The 15,521-nt window shown below is 33.9% G+C and overlaps 1 protein-coding gene across 4 annotated transcripts in view; it reads right to left on the minus strand.

Annotated features, from left to right (window-relative positions):
- Positions 1-878: 878 nt before the first annotated feature.
- Positions 879-15,521, minus strand: part of PLEKHA1 (pleckstrin homology domain containing A1) — a 55,173-nt gene continuing 40,530 nt past the window's right edge. Inside the window, exons 9-13 of one of the 4 annotated variants that reach the window (XM_012781287.3) lie at positions 10,207-10,271; positions 9,513-9,576; positions 7,688-7,777; positions 6,383-6,453; positions 879-5,122 (exon numbers count right to left, since the gene is read on the minus strand). In XM_012781287.3, coding sequence (XP_012636741.1) covers positions 4,924-5,122; positions 6,383-6,453; positions 7,688-7,777; positions 9,513-9,576; positions 10,207-10,271 — 489 coding nt within the window. In that variant the 3' untranslated portion in view covers positions 879-4,923. Of the gene's footprint in view, positions 6,454-7,687; positions 7,778-9,512; positions 9,577-10,206; positions 10,272-15,521 lie in introns of all 4 variants that reach the window. The other 3 variants (XM_012781289.3, XM_012781286.3, XM_076009729.1) reach the window with 3 other exon arrangements.

Here is a 15,521-nt window from a genome sequence, read left to right on the forward strand (position 1 = left end):
TCATCTTCTTTGGCCTCCTGTGTGCTACATGTTGTACACTGAAGACACTGACTTGACTCAGACTTCACTGGGTCAAAAGCTTCTTCACCTGGAAAAACACCTCACTCTTAAGTGATGATCTTTAAAACCAGTCTCTATTAACTCAAAAATTTGGCATCTTAAACCTATTTTAATCTAATAATTATACTTACTATTTACCTTATTCTGGTAAACTTATTATTTATATTTCAAAAGTCAGGGCTTGAAATCTTCTGGGGAGGTTATGATCACGATAACTCACCTGTTTGATTCTCATATGTTAACTTGAAGGTACATATAAAGAAATGTTATTTGAAATAGTATGGTTCTAGAAATGTCAAAAATAGACTGAATACAAATTCAACTCATTTAATAATCTAAAGATAATGCAATATAAACAAAGAACAGTTTTCAAGACTCCTACTGAGGCAGCAATACCATAGTGGTTAAGAGCCCAAACTTGGTATCAAAAAGATAGCACTGTAAGCTAATGTGACTGTGGGCAAGTGACTTATGTCTGTTTTCAAATCTGTAAAATGGGAGATGGATGCGAATACAAAAGGGCAACAAAGAGCGGTCTTTGTGATGATGGAACTGTTCTCTATCTTGACTGTATCAGTGTCAATATTATAGTATTGTATCACAGGTTTTCAAGATGTTATTGGGAAAAACTTAAAAGGTACATGAGATCTCTATTATTCCTTACAACTCCATGTGAAACTACAATTATCTCCAAATAAAAAGTTTAACTGAAAAAATTCATTTATAAATGTTGGTTTAAATTTTATATTGATTTAAAAACTCTCCTAGGCAATCGCGTATCTTCTGTAATTTTCTACGATGGGTGAAATAAAGTGAAATAGACTCCAAATTACTTTATTTTGAATTTAGCAATGACATAACCAGAAGGTGGCACTATTACCACATAAATATACTATAGTAAGGCACAATTCACTTAAATACATCAAAAAAAAAATGAAGTATACTTAAATACATCAAAAAAATGAAGTATTAGGATTTTAATCAAAATTGTATAATTTATGCTAACCTCAATTCAACAATATTTTCAATATGTATCTTACTTGAGGCTTGAAAAAATACAATTTTCAGAAATCATTAAAAAATAAGACAGCATACACAAATCCTGTATGAACTAACAAACCCTTCCAAACACAAAGATCTGATATTAAACTGTTTTACCAAATCTGTTATTAAGCTGGTATATCTTTGCATTTTGTATACAAGTATTTCTTGTCTCACCAACTCTTAACAGAACTTTGGATAAAGGCATGAGTACCATTTACAGAAAATTCCTGTGCTGCAACTAGAAAAGCTGTGGAAGGGATCTTTTGTTAAAGAAAAAAAATCTAGAACTTTTCCTTCCCATTTGGAGTTTAAGATAAAAACACTTAGGTTCAAGGGAAAAAATTAAATTGCATCAGTTAATAAAAATTACGAAGACACGAATATCTTTTATCCAATTCTGTCATTTTACATAACATAGAAAGTGAAGTTCCAAAATACACAGACACTTGCCTAAAGTCAGATATGGCAGAGTTAGGGCTGAATCCAGGGCCCACGACTCCTAGTTTAAGACAGCCATTGAATATAGACCAACGAGACACTAAGGCAGAAACTTTTAATGCAAAAGGCAGTATTTTTGCCGTAACTGTGTATTGTTGGTCTAATTTTAATAGTCAAATTGGTTTCAAGTAGCTCTTTTCAAAAATGGATAAAATGTGCCCATGAATAAACTTTAAATAAAAATTATGTATCTGTAAAACACAACTTCTTAGAGGAACACAAGAAGTATCAACAAGACCACAGCAAACAGGATGAAAATAATGAGATGTCCAAGATGCAGACATAGGATATTATCATTAGGGAATATTTGCAACAAGCAGCCTCTAACACTTGACGTGCAGTTTTTAACGAGTGCATCTCAACGCCTATCAAGGGATCAAAATGCCCTCTACATTCAGCCTCACATCATGCCTAGCCTAACCAGTAACCAAGCATCCTAAGCAGCCCAGATGATTCAAACTATGCTCTGAAGCCAATATAATTTTGCTTTTCAGAACATGTTTTTTAATTCAGCAAAACAGGTAAGTTTAAAACAAAACAAAACTTTCCTTGTACTTCACATGAAGCCATGCCTTAAAAATTCACAGATCTGGCCAGGCGCGGTGGCTCACGCCTGTAATCCTAGCACTCTGGGAGGCTGAGGCAGGCTGATTGCTCAAGGTCAGGAGTTTGAAACCAGCCTGAGCAAGGGCGAGACCCTGTCTCTACTATAAATAGAAAGAAATTAATTGGGCAACTAACATATATAGAAAAAATTAGCCGGACATGATGGTGCATGCCTATAGTCCCAGCTACTCAGGAGGCTGAGGCAGTAGGATTGCTTGAGCCCAGGAGTTTGAGGTTGCTGTGAGCTAGGCTGACAACACAGCACTCACTCTAGCCTGGGCAACAGAGTGAGACTCTGTCTCAAAAAAAAAAAAAAAAAAATTCACAGATCTGAAATTTCTTATTCTTTTAAAGATTACCAAATTATTACTGTTCTTAAATATGTAAATTCAAGTCAATTAACCAAGCACTTTCCATACTAGTTTTATTTACTTATTCACACAAGAGCTGGACCAAACAAAATAAGAAATAAATTAGAATAAATTCTGAGCAGTTTATTCTCAAGTCATTACAGTGTTCAACCAGTTTGACATATATAATAAAGATAACAACATAACAATAAACATTGGGAGGCATACATATTCCATTCCAAAAGAAGACATGTTATATATACAGAAAAAAAATGCAGCAAATATTAAGATATTCAAAGTAATTTTTTGACAACTCAGATGTGACATATTTACAAAAGTGTAAGTTTTAAAATAATTAAATAATTTCCATAGACTTATAAAGGAATTGAGATAAATATTAAGAGACCCTGACAATCACAAGAACATTTTCTATACTACTAAATATGGGTAGTTCTATAAAAGTCCCAAAATAGAGCTAATACTTTGCCACCATGAAATATTATCAAATTGCCAATACCAAAATATGCTAAAACGAACATGCAATGTGGAAGCTATACCAAAGAAAACAGTATCAGGCTCTGAATATTACAAAGTGTCTATATAAGATTTCTTAGGTGTGTTCATGTAAAAGGACCTTTCAAAAGAACCATTATAATAGACATAGCAGAAAAAGTAATTACTTAAACTTTTTCATTCTATCATCTTAAAATGTAGCTGCAAAAGAGAAAAAAATCTAAATATAACTTTTAAAAAATATTAGCTTATGAATAAAAAAGTTGAGTGGTGTATTCTTTATGCATATGGATTTTTAAACTGAGACTATGTAGTTCTAGTATAATATATCTTAACCTCTGGACCCCACCACTATAGTAGGAAATTTCTCTCTTTCTCTGTCTCAGACAAAAAGTCATCTTAGAAAATGAAAAGGAGAAATGGTGATATGTATGAATTCAAAACAAAACAGTACTATAAAATGGCAAAACATCATAAAAATAGCAGCATGTGAAATTCAAGATTGTTTTCTTAAAGCAAATGTTTAAGACTGAACTGAAAAAATGGTACTTGCTCAAACTAGTCTATAATTCAACACCTGAAACTAAGGATTCTTTAGAGAGGTGCTTATATATATGATATCCCCATGATTAAATGTATATTCAAATTTGTTTTTTAAAAGATATATATTGCACAGGTAGTAGAATACCAGCATTCTGGTATTTCTAACATAAAATGCTATCTTATTTAACATATTAAACTATGCTACTGAAAATTAATTTTATCCCAATGTTTAAAACCAATCATGTAGGACTTTTAAGCACATTAATCTCAAAACATTCCTAAACAAGATGAAAAAACACAGGCACTTGAATATAGGTTATTAGTGACAAAAAGTAGAGGCCACAACAATTTCATGACTAAGGGCAGTTATGTCTTTACATATAAACTTGAGGTCTTTTGATGATCCAAATATAGAAATCAGAACTATTTATTTACAAAACTTTGATAAGAAAATCAGATCTCCCAAAAATTTCCTACCAGGTAATTTTTCATTGAATAAAAGCACTGACTGTTGCAAGTCCTGATTAAGCTTTTTCAAATAAGTATCTAAGATACAATTATTTGAATTCTAACTTTCCCCTTTTCTCTACCCCAGTGCAATCCACAACCCTCACTGATAATATCCTCTCTGCAAAATTTACCACTCACTTCAAGATCCAGGGCATCAAAAATGGTTATAATTTCAAAATAGTCCACATTGTAGTATAATAAAAATTCAACAGCACCACAGACTTCATGAGTTTAGGTATTTTAGTCTGGCAATATTTCATTCAGTAATATTAACCAATAAGAATGTGTAAATATCAAACATCTAATAGAAAGTCATAGTAGCCATTTAAAAATGACCAAAATAATCAATAAGCATTTTCATGTTTTAAGTAGTTTAACTTTTAAACTGCCAAAGTCACTAGGAAAAAAAAAAAATCACACATACATTTTTACCACCCAAATGAGAACGCACAAAGCTTCAGACAGATGATTCTGAGACACTTAGCACTTTTCTTTTCTTTCTTTTTTTTAAAAAAGAAATTATATTTAGTTTGGCCACTCCCTAGATTCTTGGTTTTCCAGCTTATAAAGAGAATATCTAAGAGGCAGTATAACATATGCATTAGAAACCATTCCACCCTTTATCATCTTTGGCTAGAGCCCTCATGAAAGGAAACTGAGGATGGCCAACGGCACAGGCTCCACACGCTTCCGTCTCACACGTCACTGACCGGAAGGCTCGCATCATCCAAGTCCACTGGGTCACAATCTTTTTCCTGAGGGCCATTTTTACTTTGAGGTTTTAGCAGAGCTTGTTCAGTCACTTTGGAAGCTGATTCTCTTGGAGAGAGAGTCTGGACCTTGAAGTTCCCTGGCTTGACCTTGGTAAGAGATTCGTAAAATCCTCGCTTTTCCATGGTAAAGCTTGAGACCAGAGAGTTGCTGCGGATGGCTGTGGAATGTGAGGCGGAGGCTGCTGCGCTGGCAGAACGGAAAGCGTGCTTGGATTCTGAATGCTCCTGTAAAGAGGAGTGTGGGTCAGACACAGTCAGTCACCAAAGACAAGGTTAGTAACTCAGTGTGAGACCTGATTCTCTGGAAAACGAACACAACATATACACGCACACAAAGCAGAAGCGTGAGCCATGCAGCATAATGTGCAAGTTCTTTCCCAAAGCAATGCATTTTTAGGGGTGAGTTTAAAGCAATGACAGCCAACAACCATTTCCACTAGGAAACCAGTTCTGTCACCAAAGCTGAATTTGGCAGCTTATGACACTTTGAAGACTCAGCCAGCCTAAACTAGAATACAGTGTTCCATCTGCAACTGAACTGTGTTTATAAGGGAGCCTACCAGCTTTATCATTTTATTTAAGAGTATATTTATAATCAATGCTAGGAATTATCCCATACATTTTAGAAAGATAAAAAATGAAAATGCAGAATAATGAAAAGCCATATTTCTTTAATAAGTAGGAATCAACATTTTTCAAACATTATTTGCTGGCAGTTGGACAAAACCTAATTTTTGTTTCCCTGAATTTCTCTGCACAGTCTTTTCACTTTTTATTTAATTTCATTTATTTAGTTTTGAATATATCATATATTCATATGATTTGAGATTCTCAAGATACAGGGTACATATTTAATCATTTTAAAAATTGTGGTGAAATAATTATCAGTTGTGAATGTTAATTTCAATATGCTTCTAAGTGGATCATATCTGAAGATATCCTTAAGTACGACCATTCTAAATGCACTGCCATACAGTTCCTAGTATATTGTGTTATTTATGATTCTAGTGGCTTTGAAAACAAAGTGCTACAAATCACCAAAACACTCTAGAGTCCTATTAGATGGCTATCTTTCATCAGAGATTTAAAATGCCATGCAAACTATAGTAATGTACAGTTTATCCAATGCATATGCATGCATGAGTTTGCATATATTATTAGAACAAAGGTGCATTTCAAGTGTTGTGGTATTAAAAAATATCAAACCATATAATATAGATAGTGAAACTCTTGCAGCAATTCAGCATATTAATTTTTAGAGCTAGCTTAATGTTTCTTTCCATTAGTAAAGTTGTATTTTTTTTTTAAAGTACACATATCCAACCTGATGACTATAGTGAAATAGTTTGCGTTAGTATTGACAAAATCAGTTATGATAACTGCAAAAGGCAGTTTGGTTAACTCAACTTTCTATGATCAGTTGTGAGTAGTGAGTAAGTCTGGGCCCTCTACTAAGAAGGCACGTTTGCGTGAGAGCCCACATACGTGCTGCATTCACCAGCTCTTGATGTATACCTCTGTATACAAGGGTTCGACAGCCTTCTGGCCTGCCGCATCTGGAACACAGTGCAAAGCTAAGATTAGAGTTAACCTATACTGGAGAGAGGGAGGAAGAGAGAAAGTTCTGCTGATAGTCATAGCTAGATATCCAATTTGCCCCCACCACAAAGCACAAAACACAAACACCCTTCTCCAATTTTTCCTCTTCCCAAAAGACATTGTGTTTTTGCAGTGTCTCATAGTTGTCTGCTGAAAAAGTCACATAAAATACAGGCAGCTACAAAATTAACACGTAGGAAAGTGATTTCTTAGATATTCCAAAAAGGATATAAGTAGAATGACTTAATTAAGAAATGAAAAAAATAGGTATCTATTTACTGATCTGTAGTCATCTACCAGGAAATAATAAAAGGCAATATTATTATAATATTACTCAAGGAAAATACTAAACGTACAAATATCTAGCATTTATATTGAATCTAAATAATAAAGGTTATCAAGCTATATATTACACTACTTTCTACAAATGACGATGCTATATTTTAAGACTCTTTACAATTTTTTATTCCTTAGAATCTATATTTTCAGATCAGAGACCAGTGGCCAAAGTTTTCCAAAACCAAATCTAATTTCTATGATATTCTTCAATATAATAAATAAAATACATTTTTATTAGTATTTCTGGGTAAAACTTTTTATCATACTACCACAAAGAGAACTGTGGTAGTTTTCAGGAGGCAGCTCTTAAGTCAACCTGCTAGAAAATGAGAATGAAAACATGAGGTGCAAAATACTGACTGGGAGCTCTGAACTGCACTAAGGTTCCAGTTGCTCAGTGGTCCTTTGGCAGGTTCCACCAAAAAACCTGAACTGAAATTAGAGGACGTAAAGAGGAAACTGAGATGTTCACAAAACCGTGTAATGCTACAATTAAAGGTGTCTTATGTGATTAGGCCACATACCATACTAAGAATCTGTCACATTATGTCAAATCTAGACCTATCGACAAGTAATAATTTCTAAAACAATGCAAGGAAATGTTCTTTAGTTGCCTTGCTTGTGCATTTAACACAGTACAATGCACAGAAAGCTACATATACATAACACTACAAAGGAAGCATTAAATTAGAAATGCATTATTTTTTTGCAAGTCCAATTGGTATAAAAGTCAACATGCAAATAAATCTCGATAAAGAAAGAAACCAGATGGATTAGGGGGAGAGGAAGGAAAACAACTCAAGAGGATGGGGAGACTCAAGGGACTATCACCCCAGAGAGCAGAAAACCTACAGAAGACGCTGATCTGCCTGGTCCCCGCTGTGCTACTATGGCGCCAGAGACTGCTTTAATCCAACTGTGCATCTCCTCAGGGCTATCAGCCTAAAGGAAAAAAAAGGACTCATTCAGTCAGTTTTTCTTCAAAAATCACCTTCTATTTCTATAAATCCAATGTATCTATTTTGGTCGCTTAAATACTGTCACCAACAAAATCATTTTAGAGATCACTTTTTAAAACCAGGTTTTGCTGGGTAAGTTACTACACTGAGACATAAGTTGGTCACTTAAGTGTTTTAGGATCAGACGTATCAAAAAGTATCAATAATGAATACTTATAGAGAGAAATCAAGGAGAGGAAATAGTCAAAACCCTTTGTATTTCACTCTATCTACTGCTACATTGTCTCAATCTACTACAACAATATTTATGAAATTGTGTAATTTAAAAAACATTTTGGCATGATTTTACATATTATTTTTCTAGAAATAATTTCTAGTAGTGCCCTAAATCCTAAAAGAAGTATTGGTAGTCATATTCCAAAGTATCATATTACTTGATAGAGCCTGGCTTTCAAATGAATTTAAAATTTTACTATGAAATAATCCAATTAAACAAGATCCTGAAAAGGGTGCAGAAATACTATCCCTTATTTCTATATTTTAGAATTCTAGATTCTAGAATCTAGAAATACAAAAATTTTAAAGCTACAGAATATTTATGAATCAATGATATTAACAAATATTTTAAAAAAGAAAACCTCAAAGGAGGCAAACGTAGAATATACTTTCATTTATTACTAACAGAAACATAATTCTAGAAATAAACAGGACAAAATAAAAAGGATCATTCTCTGATAGTGAATCTTGATCTAGAAACTTACCCTACAGAAATAAGAAATTCAGGCAAATTTACACTCAAAGATGTTCATCTTTATTATCACAGGAAATGTAAGAAAATTATACGAATGGGTATGTTTGGTAACAGAGTGACAAGGAACAATTTACTTGTGGAACATTCATACAACGCAGTATGGTGCTGTTCCAAAAGGTTTTCAGACAATTTTTAATGACATTATTATGAAACAAATAAGATGTTAACACTAAACTTAGTATGAACCCACTTATAAAAAGATTTGTATTCAGAAAAGCAGCAAAAAAATAAAAATGGTTGCCTGAATGTGAGATTGTGTTTTATAAATCACAATATCATATTATAAATCACTTTAATATTTTTCTGTATTTCCCAAATTTTCTGCAATAAGCATATGTAACTTTACTAAAACATAGCCAAATCTTCTTTTACAAAACTTTCTATTTAAATAATTCAATGTGGTAAGCAAAAAAGTACATTTTAAACTTAAATACAGGATGTTTACCATTGATGAAACTACATAGATCTACTGTTTACTTCTATTATGGATTATTAATTATAATGAACTCTCCCTTTTTATAAGATTACCAAAAAATGACATTAATAGAAAAACAAAAATTCTAAAACATGTGTAAAAATAATCCAATGTGAAGGTAAACACTTAACATCTAAGTTAACATAGCATTTCCCTTCCACCAAATACTACTTAATTCTATTTCACTAATTAATAAGAATATTCCCATTTCCTGATTTAGTTCTATTTCACTAATTCATAAAAAAGAATACTCTCATTTCCTGAACATGTAACCTACCAATAACTCTATATATAACAACTTTTTGCTAAGCTGATAAATTAGTTGTCCTATTTTTTAAACCTCAAAAGCAACAAGCTTATTTACGTTTATTTCACCTTTAAAATTATTAATTTCTTCTTAAGAGAATCTATCATCTTCAAAAAGTATCTTACCTGCACATAGAAAGTTCGAGACGTTGTTACAATTTCAAAGAGGTTGTCCCTCATCATTATGTCACTGTTAGGAAAAAAATTATCCAATTGTATTTAAATAGCAGTTTGATAGTTTTTCTTTTACTTATTTACCCAGTACCAAGTATGTGTCAATAAATAAATGTAAAAGGTAAAACACTGACTTAAAATCAAATTATCATCTTTTCCCTTTTTTTGCATTAAATTTTACATATTTTATGTAGTTATACTTTTTTAAAAGTTCATAAAGCAACTTTAAAGTTCAAAGTTTTTAACTAAAGAAATCTGTTTGCTCAAAGAGACACTGACACAGCCAACACATTTTCTTATAAAGCTCTATTCTGCAGCATCTTTGAAATACTAAAATTAGTATATCAATTTGTCATATCTGATAACATGTTGTTCATATTAATTATTTTCTTTCCATTAATAAGTTGTTTTTTGTATTAGATTTCAAATAAACAAACAAAAGAATTGTTACCTAACTTTTAGTTTTTAAATACGCAAAATATTTCAATACTTTAACCTGGGGGGGTTGAAAATTCTAGTATATCCCAACTATAAAAAGTTAAAAACAACACTAGACTACGGAAAAATATAAAAGGACAGTATTCAAACTAAGGCACTCTTCTGCATTAATAAATTGTTCAGGCATCAAGTCAGAACTGTTCCTTACCTTTGCTTACATTCCTGGACTTTGTGAACCTCTTTAAGTGGTATTACACGGAGAGGTTCCTTTTCCTGGCAAAAAAGCAAACAGATATATGGTGTTTATTCTTTTTTTTATTTTTATTTTTTGAGACAGGGTCTTGCTCTGTTGCCCAGATAGAGTACAGTGGCATCATCATAGCTCACTGTGGCCTCCAACTCCTGGACTCAAGCGATCCTCCTGCCTCAGCCTCCTGAGTAGCTGGGACCACAGGCGCTCACCACCATGCCTAGCTAGATGTTTATTCTTAAAATCTTTTCATGGGTTAGTTACATTACTTGGAGATCTATGCGAAAATTATACTTCTTTCTTGAAGCACACCTAAAACATAAATATACCATTTTAAACCATTCAACATCAGAATAGTTCAAATACTGTGACCTCATATATGCAGTTGTTTGAAACAGGGAAACTACATATAAACCTTATTCACATTATTTCTGGCTTTAATGACAGTGTAGCTTATTAAAAGCCATTAACCATCAGACTTTCATGATAGAACCCTGTGTCCCATTAAGTGCAGTCCTTCCTCTTTTGGAATGTCACTTTGATATACAAGGCACCAGAGCAGTAAACATCCAGATTCTCTGACTTAAATTTGTCATTTTATAAATACCACTTTTATATGAATACCTTATTTTAACAAGCACCATTTATTTACTAGGCATTTACTAAGTACCAGGACATCTGCTACAAATGTTTGCTCTCACACTTTCCACAACACAATACAGGTACTGTTATTCACCTGAGGAAACTGAGGTTAGACATGTTAAGTACCTCACTCAAGGTTACAAAACTAGATATAAGATATAAATATAGGACATAACTGGTTCCTAATAGCATCATATTTATACAATACATTCCATGAAGTACAATATATGTATTTCACTGAATATGAGATCATGAGATTAAGACATATGTAGCATCAAAAAGAAAAAAATTAAACCATGCCTTTTTCTTTTAAGTTTAAAAAAAATAGCTTCATTTTGAAATAATTTCAGACTATAAGAGACTTAAAAATAGTACCAAGAATTTCTATTTACTTTGCACCTTGTCTTCTAAAATGTTCATTTTATATTTGCTTTATCAGTCTATTTGTGTATATATGCACAAATAAGTATATATATTTTTCCTAAAATGTTTAAGGCAAGTTGTAAATATGATGTACCTTTACTACTAAATACTTCAGTATGTATCTCCTAAAACACTGATGTGCATTGCATAACCAGAGTACAATTATGAAAATCAGAAATTCAACACTCATGCAATACTATTATCTAATCTACAGGCCATCGTCAGATTTCATTAATTGCCCCACCATTATCCTTTACAGCAAAAGAAAACTATTTTCTAATCCAGGATTCAATCTACGACCATATCTTGTATTTAGATGTCATGTCTCTAAGTATCTTTTACTGTGTCTTTTTTTCTCTTTCATGATCTTTAGTGTCATAAAAAGTCCAAGCCAGTTTTTTTTTTTTTTTGTAGAATGTCTCCCAATTTGAGTTCGTCTGATGTTTATTTGTGCTGAGATTCAGGTTATACATTTTCAACAGGAAACCACAGATGTGACACTGTCGTCTTCTCAGTGCATGATTATCAGGAGGCATGTACGTGACAGTAGTATGTCCCATTATTGGTGTGTTAACCCTGATCTCTTGTGTAAGGTCATGTTTGCCATGAACTGTAAAATCATACTTCTTCCCTTTTTCATTGCTAAAGAATCTTTTGAGAAGATACTTGCAGCCTATGAAATACCCAGATTCCCATCATAATTCTGCTCACTGGTTTTATTAAACATTGAGGATTCTTGGCTGAAACCATTATTTCGATAGTGGCTGCTGAAAGGTGAGTTTTCTAACCTCATTAATCCATCCACATATATTAAGATAGAATTTTACTCTAAGGAAATGCTTTTCCTCCTCCATTTATGTATTCCTGACTAGTTTTATTCTACGCGTTATAATTCGCTACTATCTTTATTTTGTTGCTTAAATTGTCCACGTTTTGGCCACTGGAAGTCCATGGGGGGGGGGTCCTATGTCTTTTTGACATGTCCCTCTCATTCTCTGAGTCACTTCCTTATTTTACAGCACAACTAGATGTTCTGGGCTCAGCTTATATTTTACCTGTCCCAGCTCTGAAAGCAGTCATTTCTCCAAGGGGCCTTGGTTCCTTTTGTTTATAAAATGGCATTTACAGTTGCTCTGGGGGGAGAGTATTTGGCAATCTCTTCACTTAGCCACAGCCTTCTCATGATAGATGAGAATATTTTAGTGTAGTTTTAATTTACCTTTCTCTCATTATGAGTGATGCTGAGTATCTTTTTATGTTTTTAAGGGCCATTTTAATTTCTTTTTAAATGAATTGTCTATTTATGTCTGTTGTTCATTTTCCTACCAGGTATTTCCCCTTTGATTTTCTCTCTTTTTTTACACTTTGAAACAATCATGAATTTACACAAAGGTTGAAAATACCGCACAAAGAACTGATTTTTCTGAAACATTTCAGAGTGAGTTGGTGACCTGGCCCAGATTATCCCTGGATACATTACTATTTCCTACAAAGATATCTTTTTACATAATCACAATACAACCACCCAAATCAGAAAATTGTGCCCAACATGTCTTTATAGAGCAAAAGGATTCCATTCAGAAGCACAGGCTCCATCTGCTTGTTACATCTCTTTTCTTTCCTTTAGTCTTAAATAGTTACTCATTCTTTCTTTGACTTTCATAATCTGGACTCTTTTGAAGAAGACAAGGCAGTTACTTTGTAGAATGTCCCTCATTTGGATATGCCTGATAGTTCCTAATGATTATATTCAGATCATGTACCTTTGGCAGGAATATCAGAGAAGTGATACTGTATTTTTCCCACATTATCCTGTCAGTTGGTAAATGATTTCTATTTCTCTCATTACCAATGAAGTTCATTTTAATCATCTGGCCACCTGATTAAAGTAGTATTTGCCAGTTTCTGCACTGTTAAGTTACTCTTTTCCCTTATACTTAAAATATTTATTTTTTAGATAGGTAGTTTGAAACTATGTAACTATCTCATTCCTCATGGTACATATAGACATACCATCCATTCACCAAAAAGTGTCAAGTTTCTCTGACAGCAAGAAACTTGGCTTTTATCATCCTTAGTATATCTCCTTATTTTATCACTCAGCACGTGCGCAACCATCTCTGCCAACACCTCCTTCCCCGAGTAGATGCCCTCCTCTCCCCACTCCACGCAGGGCTAAGTTTCTTCATGCTGGAGAGGCTCTGACTGCCAAAGCTGACCCCCACAGTGGCTGCCCCCCTGCTGTGCCTCTCCTAACAAACTGGAGTATGAATTGAGACTGATGGAAGAAGAGGGCAAAGAGGATCATGATGAAGAATCCCCTAGTTTTTAAGACTCTTCACATATGAAAAATGTTAATGTTTTATGTTTAATACATGTCACAAATATTTGTACCAGTTTTTCAGCTGTGTACTTAAATCTTTTAAACTTACTTTTACTAATTTATTTATTTTAGAGATGGGGTTTCACTCTGTCACCCAGGCATAATCATAGCTCACTGCAGCCTCAAACTCCTGGTATCAAGCAATCTTCCTGCCTTAGCATCCCAAGTAGCTGGGGGCTACAGGCACAGGACACTATGCTTGGCTAATTTTTTAAAAATGTTTTTGTAGAGACGGGGTCTCACTATACTGCCCAAGCTGGTCCTGAACTCCTAGCCCCAAATGACCCTCCCACCTCAGCCTCCAAAGCACTGGGCTTATAAGAGTGAGCCACCATGCCCAGCCTATATTTATTTTTAAAACATTTAAATTCTCTTTTAGACATACATACTAAAATATTTACGGAAGAAGTGATATCTACCATTTGCCTTAAAATATGAAGTAGAAATTGGGAGGTAAAACAAAAGAAACAAGCCAAGCTGAGCCATGTGTTAATAATTATGAAATCTAGGTGATGAGTACATGTGGGTTCTGTGTACTGTTCTACTTACTTGATGTTTTACACTTCTCCATGATAAAAAGGTATCGTAAGAGAGCCCACTTATACTTTAAATATTTTTATCATATTATTCTTGAGTGCATATAAAAAAGAAAAACATACATAAAATAAACTGGCTATAGTTTTTTAAAACTTCATGTTCAGATTCCAGCTCTTCCAAACCACTTTTGACTTGAAGCCATCAATGCCCATGTTTTTCACTCCATGCCATTCTCTGTGCTGAGTGTCTGTGATATGGCATTTCTTAAGAATGTTCCATTGTGTCCCTGAGATTTTCTTCCAAGCTGCCAGCACTTTTTTCTGAAAATTTTGATGCTGATGTCTTCTGGACCTTACCCAAAGGTGCTGTGCACATGCAAACAGTAATAACTCCAGCCCAGCTGCTGCCTCCTGACTGCCCCTCACCTTCAGCACCACTAAGACACATCCCTAAAATTTCAGAAATGTTCAAATGGGGTCAGAGAGGGAGGGCTGTGCACCTTAGTATTGATAAAGGTCAGTAATTATAAATTAATCACAGAGTGTAATTTCCATATATCCTGTAATAGTTCTTTATTCTTTCTCTCAGATTTTATAGCATAATACACAGCATGCCGGTTTTCAAAATTTAGCAAATATTTCTATAATAATTCTTGTCTCATTAAAACTACTGTTGGTGATGCGGCACATGTCAACTACCCTGGCAAAACTGAACTCCTGAAGGCCAGAGACCACTGCTAACTGTTCTCTTTATTTCCAGTTCCCAGAACAGTGCACAGGGCCATGCAGAGCTCAATGAATGTCTGTTGCACGAATAACTCTTCCCAAGAGCATTGGCATTAATTAAAATCAATTAGTCAACCTGCTAACTAAGCATAAGTGTAGCCTTCTAAGACACTAAGCCTGGTACTTTTTGAACCAAGAAATTACAACTTCTAGTTGAGGCTCTTGAGTCTGAAAAAGGCCCCCCTGTCAATTTAGCTATGCTAGCTATGCTATGTCATGCCATTTTTCATTTGTTCAAAAATACTTATTATCTACTAAGTGCCAGGTCCTGTGTTCATAAAAGGGTATAAGAGAGTCTTTACCCTCAAGAAGCTCATTTAATTTAATGGCAAAAATAAGCATGCATGTGATTACAAAACACAGTGGGAAGTATTATGACAGAAGTATGCATACAGTACCATGGGCACATAAAGAGAAGACACTTAATCCAGGGTCTAAAAGCTTCCCAGTAGAGCTGACACCTGAATCTTAAAATATTCCCTTTCTATTCTCTCTAGTGCTCC

Source organism: Microcebus murinus, chromosome 14 (assembly GCF_040939455.1).
Source record: "Microcebus murinus isolate Inina chromosome 14, M.murinus_Inina_mat1.0, whole genome shotgun sequence".
NCBI lineage: Eukaryota > Metazoa > Chordata > Mammalia > Primates > Cheirogaleidae > Microcebus > Microcebus murinus.